General features: G+C 38.0%; 1 protein-coding gene across 2 annotated transcripts in view; it reads right to left on the bottom strand.

Annotated features, from left to right (window-relative positions):
• Positions 1 to 5460: 5460 nt before the first annotated feature.
• Positions 5461 to 15149, bottom strand: part of gabrb4 (gamma-aminobutyric acid type A receptor subunit beta4) — a 93856-nt gene continuing 84167 nt past the window's right edge. The window contains exons 9-10 of one of the 2 annotated variants that reach the window (XM_088320711.1): positions 15020 to 15109; positions 5461 to 10514 (exon numbers count right to left, since the gene is read on the bottom strand). In XM_088320711.1, coding sequence (XP_088176837.1) covers positions 10155 to 10514; positions 15020 to 15109 — 450 coding nt within the window. In that variant the 3' untranslated portion in view covers positions 5461 to 10154. The remainder of the gene's footprint in view (positions 10515 to 15019; positions 15110 to 15149) is intronic. The other variant, XM_088320713.1, reaches the window with a different exon arrangement.

A 15149-nucleotide genomic window follows, 5' to 3' on the forward strand; every position in this document is an offset into this window, starting at 1 on the left:
GTTGCCATGTCCTTCAACAAGACTGCTCAAAAAATGAAGATATCACTGCTCTCTGATGGCTTCGCTTTGTCATTGCATTTCTTCTTCCCTCGTGATTAATGACAGCTGACATTCGTTTTTATGAATTTGTCACATGAAGCGTCATCGCCACCTACGGGTGCGCCCAAGAGGACGGATACATGCCACACCTAGACAGGGCACTATAAAAGGTGCAATGATTACAAAGATTTATTATGAATCATGTAAAAAAATTAGATAGTGTTTCCCAGCATTGATTTGTTATAGGATGAACTTCCTGCAACTGAAAATAAAAGCTACATTACTGTCATTTTTATGCAACAACTATGTGGGGAGAGATTTGTCTCAAAAATATTTACTCAGGTATTCTCCAGATCCACAAATATATCTGTGAGTTACTCAAGATCTAAAAATCTGTGTTTTAATAAATGTACAAATATATTTGTTGATCTGTAAAACACATGAATTTCTTCTTTTACGGTATGGAGGAATTGGAAAATTGGCGTCGAAAGACCTTAAAAAGTGCTTTCATTTGGCCATTAAAAAGGTGTGTGAACCCTGAGATCTGAAATCAATTTCTCAAAAGATCAAATTTAACTTTCGTACCACACAATTTTTAAATTCCTAAAGAAATAAGTCCGGTCGTTTTTATTCAATGTGTTGATGGTTGGACAAATATAAACTTCGATTCTGTTAAAAACGTCCTCTAAATGCTCGACATGTTTATATTTACCTACAGACTACATGTCAAGTAATGAGTACGAGGATGCTGAATTTCTACTCATTAGGATATTCTCCCTACTGTATAACCTCGCATCCAAGACGAATTTACAGCAGCAGAATAAAATACTTCGAATAATGGGGTCAGCTTATTCTCGCATATTTGGTTGTGTATACACAGTAGTAAACAGTAGGCAGCTTTAAGGGAAGGGCACGTGGCTTTTACAGGTACACCAAACCAATAGGAAATTAGTGGGGAAAACGTAAGCACAGAATTTACAGAAAAAGTGTACTGAATATTGGCCATTTTTTTCCCTGTAAAATTATTTTAACAATACATCATGCCTGGAGAAAATAAAACTTGCACAGTACCCAGAAATGAAGGAGTTCTTGGAAGGGTTTGTAGCCCAGAGACAAAATGGATATGGAGTGTCTCATCCGAGTGTTTGTTTGCAAGCTCACAGGATTGCGCAAGCCAAGAATTAGGAAGGGTTCACTGCCTTCACTGGTTGGTGTACAAGTTGTTTTGTATTTCGTTTATTATCTCATCTCATTAGCTACACCGCTTATCCTCAGTAGGGTCGCGGGGGTGCTGGAGCCCATCCCAGCAATCATCGGGCAGTGGGCAGGGAACACCCTGAACTGGTTGCCAGCCAATCGCAGGGCTTCGTTTATTATGTGACTATTTAAAAGCAGTTTTAGGGGGTTGGTTCCATAATAGACTGGATAACTAATTTCGGATATAAGGTAATTACTAACTAGATAATTGCTACTGGAGTAACACGCTTTGGTGTCTTTAATCTTGGGGGTAACGGAATTACTAGTTACTGTAACTATTTACTTTTTATCAGTAAAGCGCCCAACACTGTTAGTGAGAGATAAGCTGCACAAGGACTTGGCTTTGTGCCTTGCTTAAGGGCACAGCATGTATTTTTCTTTTCTTCTGAGGAAATCTCCGACTTGACCATAACGCCCTTATTTTTGCCGAACAATAACCGTGAAAATTACAAAAGGTGATAAGCGATTGGCTTGGATTAACTCCGCGGGAAATTCGCTGACTATGCAGAAAAAACGCAACTTGCACCCGCAAACTCCATCACTGTGGTAGGACTTGTTGAATCCTCCATTATTTTGTCGACGTTTGATTTATCCTCCCTTGCGATTCGGTTTGCTGAAGTGCGCCGACGCGAGAGAAGCCGACCATGCCGTTAGCGGTGAGGCTAGGTGGTATTTCCGAACTGCCGTGTTGTCGTTTTTTTTCAGTTTTTTGTTCATGCAAAGAAGTATTAAGTGAAAGACATCTTATTTACAGTACAATTCACATGTAATTACACATATACACTAGAGGCAAGAAAACAAAATCAAATAGAACTCTGATCGAAACCCCCCCTCACCCCTCTTTCACACTTCAAGCATGTGTTGATTGAACATAAGCGCCGACCTGTGTAAACTCGTACAAATTGGTGACGAAGAAAATCCCAGAATGCAATGCATGCCAAGGCAACTTTTGTTCGTGCAAAGGAAAGTGAATCGTGAGTGAGTTAGTCGTCGATGACGCGAATCAAACACATTTCTTCAAAATGATTCTCAACAAAAATAATTCACGTTGCTTTTGTTCATAAATTATATCAAAAAACGATATATGTTCTTTTACCATCCTTAGCATTTTTTCCATAGACAGAAAACAATTCCAGTGTTAATTTAACACTCTGTAGAGGACCATAAGGTCAATGAAGTCGAGTTTAAAATTTACTCCTTAAGTGGTTATTGAACAGTATTACTAAGTACTTCAAAATAAACAGTGTTAATTTAACACCTAAAGAGGAAACTTTTAATGCTACTTAGGCCTTATCTACAGATTTCTAAATGTTTACTCTTAAAGTGTTAAATTGACACGGTACTTGAGTACCTTAAAGGTACATGGTGTGATATTTGACCACTAGATGGCACTAAACGTCCAGAGCAAACCAAAACCAGTGCAAAATGAGGTCAGATAGCAGCAAGATACCAGACAAACATGGCGGCGACTACTAGGTATGGATTTAGCTATGTAAAATAAATCAACATTTCTCGCAATATGAATCTTTATACAAATTAACATTTATACAATAGTTCATTTATGTGTGCCTATTGTTCAAATCATCGTTTTTTACTGAACAGAGGTTTTTTGTACCACTAGGAGGCACTAAATATTAAACACTGAACCTTTAAAACAAATTGTGTTAATTCAACACTTAAAGAGGAACATTTTAACCCTGGCTAAGTCAACATATGGTCCTTATCTATGCACTGTTAAATTCACACTGTTACTCGCTACGTGAAAACCAACAATTTTTAATTAACACTTAAAGAGTAACATTTTAACGATACCTAGCTCAACATATCTAGAGTGTTAAAAGGTAACTATTTAAGTGTTCAATTAACACTCTTACTGATAACCTTAAAACAGTGTTGATTTAAAACTGTTTTTAGCGAATCGGTAATAGTGTTAATTTAACACTGTATTAGTTAAATTTTACTGCTACCCTGGTGAACATACAGTCCATAACTACACAGTGTTAAATTAACATTATTACTAAAAATGATTACCTAAAATCAAACAGTAATACATTAATACTTAAATAGTAAACTTTTAACAATACCTCAGTGGACATATGGTCCTTTTTTTAGTGATAAAAGTTAACTCTTTAAGTGTTAAATAAACACACTAAGGTACTCAGTAATGGTTGGTTGGATCCCTTAACCACTAGGGTCATAGGGGCATCATTTCCTGTGGGGTGTCCTGGGCAAGGACAGCTTGTTGGCGCCCATCCCTCCCCAAGCCAACATATGTTTCCACCTGGTTTCGAACCGGTGGCCTTTCGAGTGTCAGGCGAATGTATACCTGTCAACCTGTACGTTTATTATGCATTTTAAGACGTGTACGACGTACAAGAAAATCTGTACGAAAAAACGCAAATTTGTCAATTATGGGTACCGTCCGGTATACACCGCCTATCACGAAACGGCAAATCAATCAAGTCAAACGAGTTCGCCGTGGTAGCCTCTATCTCGGTATGGTTTTTTTCCTTGCAAACGAAGCGAGCGGTTTGATGCTACTGTGCGCATGCGTCTGCCGCCTGGGGATTTCCCATCATGCATCATTACGAAAAAAAAAAATATGGTGTGAGATTATTTTGTATTTTGTAAGGGAAAATACGACAGTTTGTACGGGCATGGAGCCGTGGAGGTTGACAGGTATGCGAATGTGCTAACCATAGGGTTAAATTAACACTTAAAAGGTAAACTGTTCGGACTATTAAGACCCTTGATTTCAGAGTGTTAAGTTAACTTGCTTAAAGAGTAAACTCAGAGTGATAAAAGTTTCCTGTTCAAGTGTTAAATTAACACTATTTATTTTAAGGTACTCTGTAACGGTTGGTTTCTTGGTTGGTTGGATCCCTTAACCATTAAGTGTCTTGGGCAAGTCCAGCCTGGTGGCGCCCATCCCACTCCAGGCAAACACATGTATCCACCCGGTCTCAAACCGGGGACCTTCCGTGTGTCTGGCTAATGTGCTAGGGTTAAATAAACACTTAAAAAGTAAACTGTTAGGACTATTAAGACCTTTGATTTAAAAGTGTTACGTTAACTCACTTAAAGAATAAACTCAGAGTGATAAAGTTTCCTCTTCAGGTGTTAAATTAACACCGGTTATTTTAAAAGTACTCAGCAATAGTGTTTAAAAACACTTAAAGTGTACGGTAAACCTTTAGCATTACCCCAGTAAACATATTGTCCATTTTTTACAGAGTTTTAAATTAACACTGGTTATTTTATTGTCTATGACCAACGGTTCTACGATGGCCGTGGATACCAGAAATAACAAAAACAATACTTACTTCATTTGAAGTGTTTTTTAACAAAAAATAGAAAAATAAAATCATCTATTCAGCTACAAGGTATATGTATACACGGATATGTGTTCTAAAGGGGATATCGACACCCCCATGTTCTACGACAATGATTTTTGACCTCTCAAATCTTCTGGATGAAACAACATATAGCAGTCATAAATCTATATGATATGCGATTCTTTGATATGCAATTGAAAACGATGCCTTGACCTCAAGATATGCAACACATAAAGTTCTGTCGGCTACGAGGTTTTGGGCGGGGGTACGAACCAGGCAGAATGACAGTTCTTTTTAGGGTGTTAAAAAGCAAAGCGAAACGATGCCGACTCTTTTAATCAATCCCATTTGACGTTTTTTGCTAAACTTCGAAGGTTTGTACGATTTTAGTGCATTTGTATGTTTTTGTTCAAAGTATTTTACCCATCCTTTCTTTCCAGTACCTATACAGTAATGGCAACAAGAAATGTTCAACGTACAATTCAATGATAAAATTACATTTAAAAAAGATGGTTAAGGGCTGGACCATACGGAGCACTGCTAAGAAATGATCATTTTAATCCACAGCCGAACTGCTGGAAATTTAGAGCATGGGTGTAGAAATGCAGCCCGCGGGCTGGACAAGGCTCGCCAAAGGTTTAATTCCGGCCCGCGAGATAATGTTGAGAGAAGCGCAAGAGTAAAATGAGCAGCAGGTCACTTTTCTACTTTTCTTATTCTCTCTCTCTCTTTTACACTCTTACTTTTTTTCTCTCTTTCTCTTGGTTTCGCTTTGACTCTTTCTCTTTATGTCTTGTTTTCTTCTGTTTTTTGGATCTTTATTTTCTGTTTCTCTCTCTCTGTCTCTCTGTCTCTCACCTTTTCGCTTTGTTTCTTTCCCTTTTCTCTCGCATAATTTTCTCTCTTTCTATCTACCTTTCTTTCTTTTCCTCTTTTTGTATTCCCTGTCTTTTTTTCTCTTCCTCTCTCTTTCTTTATTTCTTTCATTATCTCTTCATTTGTTCTCTCTCTTTCTTTCCCTCTTCTTATTTCTATCTCTATTCTTCTTTCCTCCTCTCTGTGTTTTCTTTCTTCTTTCTCTCATTGTCTCTTTATTTTACATCTCCCTCTTTTTCTTTCTCTCTCCTTTTTTTCTCTCTCCATTCTTTTTTTTCCTCCTCTCTGTCTCTCTGTTTTTCTTTTTCTTTCTTTCTTTCTTTCTTTCTTTCTTTCTTTCTTTCTTTCTTTCTTTATTTCTTTCTTTCTTTCTTTCTTTCTTTCTTTCTTTCTTTCTTGCTTTCTTGCGTTCTTGCTTTCTTGCTTTCTTTCTTTCTTACTTTCTTTCTATTTCCCTCTCCCTCTATCCAACTTTCTCTCTCTCTCTCGTTAATCTATTTGTCCGGCCCCCAAGAGAAAACGTTTTTTTCTAATGTGTGGCCCCCAAGATAAAACGGGTTTGACACCCATGATTCAGAGCAACCGTTTTTATTATTTTATTTAGTGTCATTTATGAATAAATAGGTCAATATTCAATACTATGCAGACATTTAATTGAGCAAATCAATATCAGTGGTGGCCACGTCCTAATTTCGTTGTTTTTTTTTGTGCCAGTCCAGCCCCAAACGCACAATTGTCACATTTTTCTTTTACTGTGGATCAGTTCCAAAAGATCACAAAACAAACAAAAAATAAGCCACACCTACTAAAAAAAGAAAGAAAATATCGCTCCCTTTTTCGGCTCCCCTTTTTTTTTCATTTTTTTTTACAAAAGTCCGAGAACGCTGCATCAAAAAGCGCATGGCACTCAAGCAACAAGAAGTAATAAACGTTACAAATAGAATTCCATGAGAATACGTCATGAGAAAATACACACAACATACAACCCCCTCTCCCTATAAACCAGGGGTGTCAAGCATGCGGCTCGCGGGCCGGACGGGGCTCGCCAAAATTTGTATCCAGAGCCGAAAGAGAACGCAATGAGCTGCAGTTTTTAATACGTCCACTGGATGTCGCCAAAGCCAGGCACCACTCGCAAACCAACTGTGGCTGTATTCTTAATTATCTTTTTTCTTCTCTTTCTCTCATTTTTTTCTCTCTCACTTTCTCTCTCTCATTATCTTATTCTGTGTCCCCTCTCTCTCTCTCTTGAACTGTCTTTCATTCTCTCTGTGTCTCTTCTCTCTTTCTTTCTCTTGTTCTTTCTCTTTTTTCTCTTTCTTTCCTTCTTCTTCTCTCCCACTCATTTTCCTGTTATTTCTCTCTTTGACCATTTTTCTTTTTCTTTCAGTCTTTATTTGAGTCTTTTTTTATTTTGTCTTTCTCCTTTTGTCTCTATCTTTCTTATTTCATTCTCTCGCTATTAATCTTTTTTATATCCTCCTCTCTCTTTCTTTGTCTTTCAATCTCTTTTTTCCTCTTTCATTTGATGTTATATTTCTCTTTCGCCCTTTCTCTTTTTCCTTATGTCTTTCTTTCTTTCTTTCTTTATCTCTCCCTTTATTTCTGTATATCTATTTTCATCTCTGACCTTATGTTTCCCTTTATCTCATTTTTTTCTCTCTCTCTATCCCTTCCTCCATCTTTCTCTCTCTATATATATGTCTCTCACACTCTCTGTCCTTTTTTCTCTTTTTATTTTTCTCTTTCTTTCTTCTCTCTCTTTTTCTTCTTTAATATACCAGTTTGGCCCCGTGAGTATGTTTTTTCCCCCCACCACGTGGCCCCCGGGCTCAAATAAGTCTGACACCCCTGTTTTAAACCATCAAAACGAACAATGTAAAGTTTGACCATTTATGCCATAATGCCCTACTCGGAACATTTCCCGTATTTTGAAATCACAGTTTTCTTTTTTTCAAGACGTAATCATATTCACAATAATCAGCACTCAAAGAAAAAGAAAAACGCCCGTCCTTCCCCAATTCAACGATCCACGTCAGATCAATCGAACGCTTTCAAGTTCTGTTTAAAATGTCCCCCCAAAAAATGAAGAATTAAGAACACAAATTCCAAACAAAGTCGCTGTACACGGCGGAACAGCAGAGATCCGTGCATTTCTGTTTCCCAGGGCTACGCGGTGCTTCGGGCGGGGTCGAAGGGGCGTTCAAGGACCCGCAGTCGGGAATTTCCGATTACGACGAGAATCGATAAAAAGTCGATGAAAGGGAATGGGGCCGGCGCTTCTACGCTTCTCCTTTTCCCCTTCCCTTTTTTTCGTAGCAAAAATATCATGCAGTCTTGAAGTTTGGCCCTGCTGGGGAGGGATTTCCACTTTCATTGTTTTTTCTTCCAGGAAGTGGGGAAAAAACAACTCAAAGCCTTGAAATTCTTCTTCTTTTGTTGTTGTTGGAACATTCAAGTAGTCCTATTAATACTTTGTACAGCAAGAAAAGTGATTTGTGTTTTGTGAGCGAGTGAGTGTGTGTCTGTATGTGTGCGTGTGTCTGTGCGTGTGTACATATATATGTATATATATAAATATAATATACTGTATAGAAATATGCATATACATATGTCCAACCTGTATATGTATACCGTATTTTTCACAATATAAAACGCGCCTAAAACCCCAATTTGGCCTTTTAAATGGCAGAATACGGCGGATGAGATTCAAACTGCATACTGCAATCAAAGGTATGCTTTGCCATGCAAAGTTTTACGGTGATACCTATAACTATTGTGCAACGATTGATCGAATCGATAATCATCGTTGTTCTTAATTGCATAGTATGCAATGGAAATCGAACCAGGGTAGCGATGGTGAGACTGGGGAGACTTTACCATCAGATCACTGATGCTATAAATGACATCATGATATCTCATGATCACACTATTTTTACTCAGTCGCAGAAACACTGATTTGTCTAGTGCATTCTGGTTGAATAGTCTCTTCACTTCTTCAGCAACAAATGTTAAAGAACGGAAAAAAACAGAAAGTATTTCAACAAAATACTAGATAAGCTATTTTATGTACGCAGAGAAGTTATTGATGCAGAGCTGAGGAAGTCATCTGTTTAGCCTTTTACATACTTGTCAAGCTGTACGTTTTTGCCGTACAAAGTACGTTTATTATGCATTTTAAGACGTGAACGACGTACGAGAAAATCTGTACGGAAAAACGCAAATTTGACAATTATTGGTACCATCCGATATACACTGACTATCACGAAACGGCAAATCAATCAAGTCAAACGAGTTTGCCGCGGTAGCCTCTATCTCGGCATCGTTTTTTTCCGTTGCAAACGAAGCGAGCGGTTTGATGTAGTGAAAGGAAGTCCGTGTATTTTTAGAGAACCGGCTTTTTCGGCTCAACTCATTAAAGAGAGCACTCACTTGCTTGGATGCATTATATTACGAATGATTATGTTGTATAAAGAAGTTAAGAAAAAAAGGACATATATAAGGAGAAAATGAAAACAGACAGGTTTGTGGTTATCCCTTTAATCAGGATATTAATAATTTAATGCAGAAAATAAATTCATAATTTGAATTAAAAAATTTATTATTTTACTTCATTATATTTGTATGTATTTTTTTTCTTCTACGGTGAATGTCCAAGCTACTTCATTTTTGAACTTATTTTTAATATAAACCTCATTCATGTCGAGCAACTCAGTATCTCACAACAAAATGTTAATTAACAATATATATGATATAACGAAACACATGTACAATATAAGATGTTAAACTACATAAATAAACACGTTTGAAAAAAATGGTGTAAGATTATTTTGTATTTTGTACGGGAAAATACAAGAGTTTGTACGGGCATGGAGCCGTGGAGGTTGACAGGTATGCTTTTAGAATGCACTATGCAAATCACTTAAAGAGTTGAATTTCAACGCTACATCAATGAGCATAGAGTGTTAAAGGGTACACTGTTTGATTCACATTATTTAAACGCTAACTGAGCAAACATATGGTCCTTATTTACAGAGTTTGTAAAGTTTACTCTTTCAGTGTTAAAACAGCACTATCACTGAGTACCTTAAAAAAATCTGTTAAATCAATACTTAAAAACTGAACTTTTAACTCTATTTCAGTGAACATATCGTCCTTCTCGACAGAATGTTAAAAGTTTACTCTTCAGTGTTTAGTGTTAAAATTACAATTGTTTAGTTTAAGGTACTTAAAGAGTGAACTAAGTGTTTATCCGATCAGAATGCACAATGGAAATAAGTACTGTGGTACTTTAAAATAGTATTAATAATGGGATCAGCTTTCATACCATTTTATATGACATTCGTACAACTGGTGGTCTAGTGGCAAGGTCTTGGCCCTTTTGCCGCCACTACTCAGGTTCGATTCCCATAGCATACAATGGTAAGTGACTTTGTGCGGCGGTACATGGAAATGCATTGCATTATTTTACGCACCTTATTCTACTCATGTTTGAAAGATTTATGACAGATGACTATTTTTTGGGGGTGCGCCTTATATTCCAGTACGCCTTACCATGCGAAAAATACGGTACATATTTTGGATCAGTATCAAAGCCAATTGAATGTGCTCTCAAAATATGGCCCATGATTCCTAGCAGGGTGCACGTCAATTCACATAGTACAACCAGTAGATTAGGTTGAAGAATCCAAAAGTGATGGGGAATATGACCCGGGACCACTTGTCAATGGTGCTGACGTCGGACAGGTTGGGGATTTTCAACTTGAGCTTGGACGAACGCCGCCGTAGCCGACAGTTGGCTCGGCTGCGGGCGGCAGTGCCCCGGTCCAGGGAGCGGTGCCCAAAGCCGTCCCGGGGGGCCGAAGGGGCTTTCCTGAACTGGACCCCGGAACTGTCGAAAGACATGACCGAGTTGCGAGAGTCACTGACGCTGCTCCCCACGTCCGTAGGCATCACCTCGTTGTTCATCTCCAGGGTTGTGAGCAGGATGTTGCCGTATGCGTCCACCTAAAAGGATGGGGCGAGACATCAGTGATGGCACCCTAGACCCCCTTTCCAGCCTACGTCATCACTGGAACACCCCAGGATTGTTGACCCAAAACAGCCGGAGTTTCCGTACGAGTTTGAATAGAGCGAGGTAAGATTTGCATGTTGAGTTGCGTTTTGAGAGTCGCAATTTACAAAACTAGCATGCCCAGCTGTGGTGTGAACCGTTGCACGACGAATCTAAATTTTTTTGCAATTCTCAGAGGAAACAGACCTTTCAAACAGCACCATAGGAGCCTTTAGCTGTAACCCATTAAAGCAGTCCAGGGCATTTTGGTCCTCGAGGGCCTTGTGTCCTGCAGGATTCTGGTTGTTTTTCCTCTTCAACTCAGGTGATACGAATTATCAGCCTGTTAGCAAGCTAGCAGGGGCTTGTTAACGACCCTGATAAATTGGAATCCCCTGTATTGGAGCAGAGAAACCCCCAAAATCATGCAGGACATGAGACCCTCGAGGACCAGAGTGCCCAGGTCTGCATTTTGAGAACAGACTGGATATCTTTAGGAATGTGTTGTGATGTCCATTTGATATCTGGGAAATTATTGTGCCTATCTGGTTTATAAATACTTGAATGCCGAATGCTTTAGTAAGTGTAAATTAAGTGTCGGGTATTATAGGTGTTTGCTACCAATACCTACTATGTACTGTAAGTTTGCTACTACGGGTGCTAGCTAGTAGATATTTTATACTATTATAAAGATAGCAACAATCTTACTGTTTTTTTGTCAATGTATATTTAATATATAAAAAAAAAAATGATACCCTTTGATTATTTATGATTATTTATGATGATAAATATATGTATTTCCCTGTACTAACTCACGAGCAGATCATTTGTACATAAAAAGACATCTGGTGGAAACTGTTACCCGAGGTATGCTTCATTTGTAAAATTGTTCACTTAATCCATGTGCTTTTGAATTTCTCATTCAGATTTGGAAGAAAATATGTTAGGTACTTCAAAATGAATACTTTTTAATTGCATTTGCCTGAATCATGTACTTTCTGTGGTATTTACATCACAGAGGATATGAAAGTTTTTGAAACACCCTTTATATTTAATAATAATGTGACATACTTATAATGGTAATAATCATGACTTGTTTATTATTATTATTATTGTTATTGCACTAATGATGTATTTAAGGTGCGTAAAAGCCAATTAAAGTAAATTCTTCTGAAGTTTAACTTATCTGTGAAATAGAGGTAAGATCTTTAGCCCAGAATTGCAGGTCAGATCAGGCCTTAAATGGAAATCATTATATCTGAGTTCGGGACGGGCTTCTCTCTTGCAATTATTCTGTTAAATGATCCACCCATCATTGTTCTTTGTTTCTTTTTCTTTGTAAAATATCTGCTCAAGGCACTCGTCCGTGCGCTCCGAGGTGAAACCCTCCTATTACACCCAAATATACTGGGAACATTAACGTTCGGGTCCGGGCTGGTTCAGGTTTTAATACCTGTGGGCTGGGTCTGGCTGGATTTTTTTTAGGCCCGATCTTACGTCTAGTGTGAACGAAGCTACTCTAAATATGAACTTGTTCTCGGGGCCACTATTTTTGTCGATTAAAATAGCTTTGGTAGGGAAGTATTTTACTCGGTACTTATGGACAGAAACCTCGCACTATCTAACAATGTGTTTTAATGTTCTGGTTGACTTGGATTACTTAAATAAAGTCGGTATCTTGCTGCTAACACATAAGTTATGCTTATTGAGATGTCACAATCCACGATTCTTTTTCTGTTAACCCGCAAGTGTAAAGAGACATGAATGTCACCGTTCTGACTCAACAATGCAGCTCGGCTACGTCACCTTTGTTTACTAACACGGAAAGGGTTCTAAATTGTACGTTTATTCAACTCAACTCCATCTATATTTGTTTTTAAACTAAGCATGAATGGTAGAGGTGGTATGGACTGGTTTGATCTTGTGTGCCAAAAAACAGAGCAAAACAAAAAACAATTAGTAATTGCATTAAGGCAAGTGTCGGGAACCTATGTGACTCAAGAAGCCATGAAACCAAATATATAGGGTTTTTTTTTCAGTGAGAGCAACACCATATTTTTTAGACAAAAATTGAACTAAGCTGCCAAACTAGATCTCCAGGCAAAAGCTATTTTTTCAATATAATTGAATGTGTCACTTTAATGTTTTCATAAAATATTTTAAATACTTAGTTTATTCATGTATAACATGCACTTGTGTATAACACGCAGTGATCAGTTTTGTTCCACGTTTTCTCAGCTTAAATTTTGTGGTTGGATGCATTGGGTATTGAACCTGGGCCTCGGCAGTGAGCGCACCAAAGTCTAATCACTGGACTACCACTTACATGAAAAGGCTGTACATTTGATCTCATTTTACACTATTTTTAGTCACGGATCTGTCCAGATCTGGTACGCCACCTTCCCCCAGGGGGCGCCAACTTGGTGTGGAACTGGACACACCTGAGCTCAATCTACACACACCTGTCCCTGATTATCCCAAGACTTTCTATTGACTGCTCGAACAGCACACAGCGTCAGGTCATTTCATTTCCTATTCTGGTTTGGATATTATCAGGTTCTTTTTCATTTGGACATGTTATCTGTTTTGTAACCCATTGTTTGTTTGTTACATTATTCCCGTTTTATTTTTATTTTTATTAAGTACCATCCTTATTTCAGTTCCTGTTTCCCTTCACTTGGGTCTACCAGCACAATGTAACATGCGTTTCACATGTTGCAATGACATAAACTTCTATTCTTCTCTATTCTTCTATTCTATTCAAAGCACTGTGACAAATTAATTGTTCTTGAAAGATGTGGAATTCACAAATTTAGAATCTGGTGCAGTGATTGAAGATAGTGTGATAATGAAATATAACCCAATCATGTGTATCACTGGTAGTCCAGTGGTTACAATTTAGCGCTCTCGATGCCACAACCCAGGTTCAATTCTTGCTTCCACCAATAATGTACAATAATATGCTAAAAACTCGTGTACAACCTGCACCTAAATTTTAAGTTATTTTGTTAGGTAAAAAAACAATGCGAGTTATACTTGAATAAATACAGTATATTAAATAATATTATTCCCAGACCATGCATTCCATACCAAGCAAAATTCCCCTTAACATGTTATTCCTACTGCAGTTACTTAAGAAGGTTGAGGCTAATTTGACTGTCATTTTTCTTGCAAATAATAATTCCCAAACAATGTGCGAGCAGAGTTCTTTTGTAAAAATGTACCCAAATACTACAAATGAGAAGGAAGTATTTACAATCAGCAATATAACGTGGTCAGATTTCTAACCTTGGAATCAAGTGGTCATTATTCGTCCTCCCTTGTTTATAGATGTGAATCTTCAATATCCTTGATATATACAACAAATCGTCCTAAAAGTCCTCTTAAACATTACTTGTCATTTTTCATTTTTTATTCTATACTTCTACAATTATATGCTTGAAATAATAGGAAATAGTAGAAGGCCCACGGCGCCCCTCTTGGGCATTTACAACTACCGCCTCACCCGCAGAGCCACCAGGATTGCAAGTGACCCACCCACCCATCTCACACGCTCTTCAACCTGCTGCCATCGGAACAACGAGAGCCAGAACCAGCAGGCTCAAGGATAACTTTTTCCATCAGGCTGTCAGGACTCTGAACTATCTTACTGCCCTACGCCCTTCCAGCACTCTGTCTTCTGCCAAATCAATGCAAACTGCTATTTTAGATTCCAGATTTCATACTTTGCACATTTTTAGTCTAAATTCATATTTCTATATTTTTGTATGCATAATTTTCCGTTCTTTACCCTGCTGCTTTTTTGTTATTTGTATAGTGTCTTATTTATTGCATGTTTGCATGTGGGAAGGAGCAAGTTACTTCATGTATGCTGTATGTTGTGCATATTGCATATTTGACGATAAAGTTAAAGTTGAAGGCAGATGTCACACTTGCATGTGTGTTCTGATACGATGTTGCTAGTGCTGCTGGTGGTAGAAATACGGTATTGCACTCCAGGCTGGGATGCGGTAAAACTGTAAATTTTTCCTGAGCCAGATTTACAATACCTGGCTCGCAAGCCATAAGTTCCCGACAGTGCATCAAGGCGTAGATGAGGGAAGTGCAAACTCTGGTTCCTAAACAGTTAAAATATTCTAAAGTAAGGCGAGTTCTAAAAATACTAGGGTCAAAAAATGACCCAACTTGGGTAAAAGTAGACCGATTCCCAACTTGATCTCCTTTTGTCGGTTCATTCGTCAAATATGAGCAAATCAATTGGCTTAAATCAGGGGTGTCAAACTAAGCTAAGGCCATGGTAGAAAAAGCACTTTGTTGCTCATAGTAGTTTTTGAGTAACGTGTTGGAAAGGTTTTAGTCTTCTTATTATGTAAAAATAAGAACTATTTAGGAACCAGTTTAGCACGCGAATCAAAGTGGAGGATGGCCTACAGCGTATATGATTTCTAAATAACTGTACCCCAACTTTTCTTTGCTCCTCGAGATACAGATTTCTTCGCTGTGTAAATGACCTGAAGGTGTTGCTTTGAAACGGCACGGAAATTGAGTCCTTGCAATGTGAAAGAAAAATGAAGAGAACATTAAAAACG

Source organism: Urocampus carinirostris, chromosome 17 (genome assembly GCF_059441175.1).
Source record: "Urocampus carinirostris isolate Australia breed hairy pipefish chromosome 17, RoL_Ucar_1.0, whole genome shotgun sequence".
Taxonomy (NCBI): Eukaryota; Metazoa; Chordata; class Actinopteri; order Syngnathiformes; family Syngnathidae; genus Urocampus; species Urocampus carinirostris.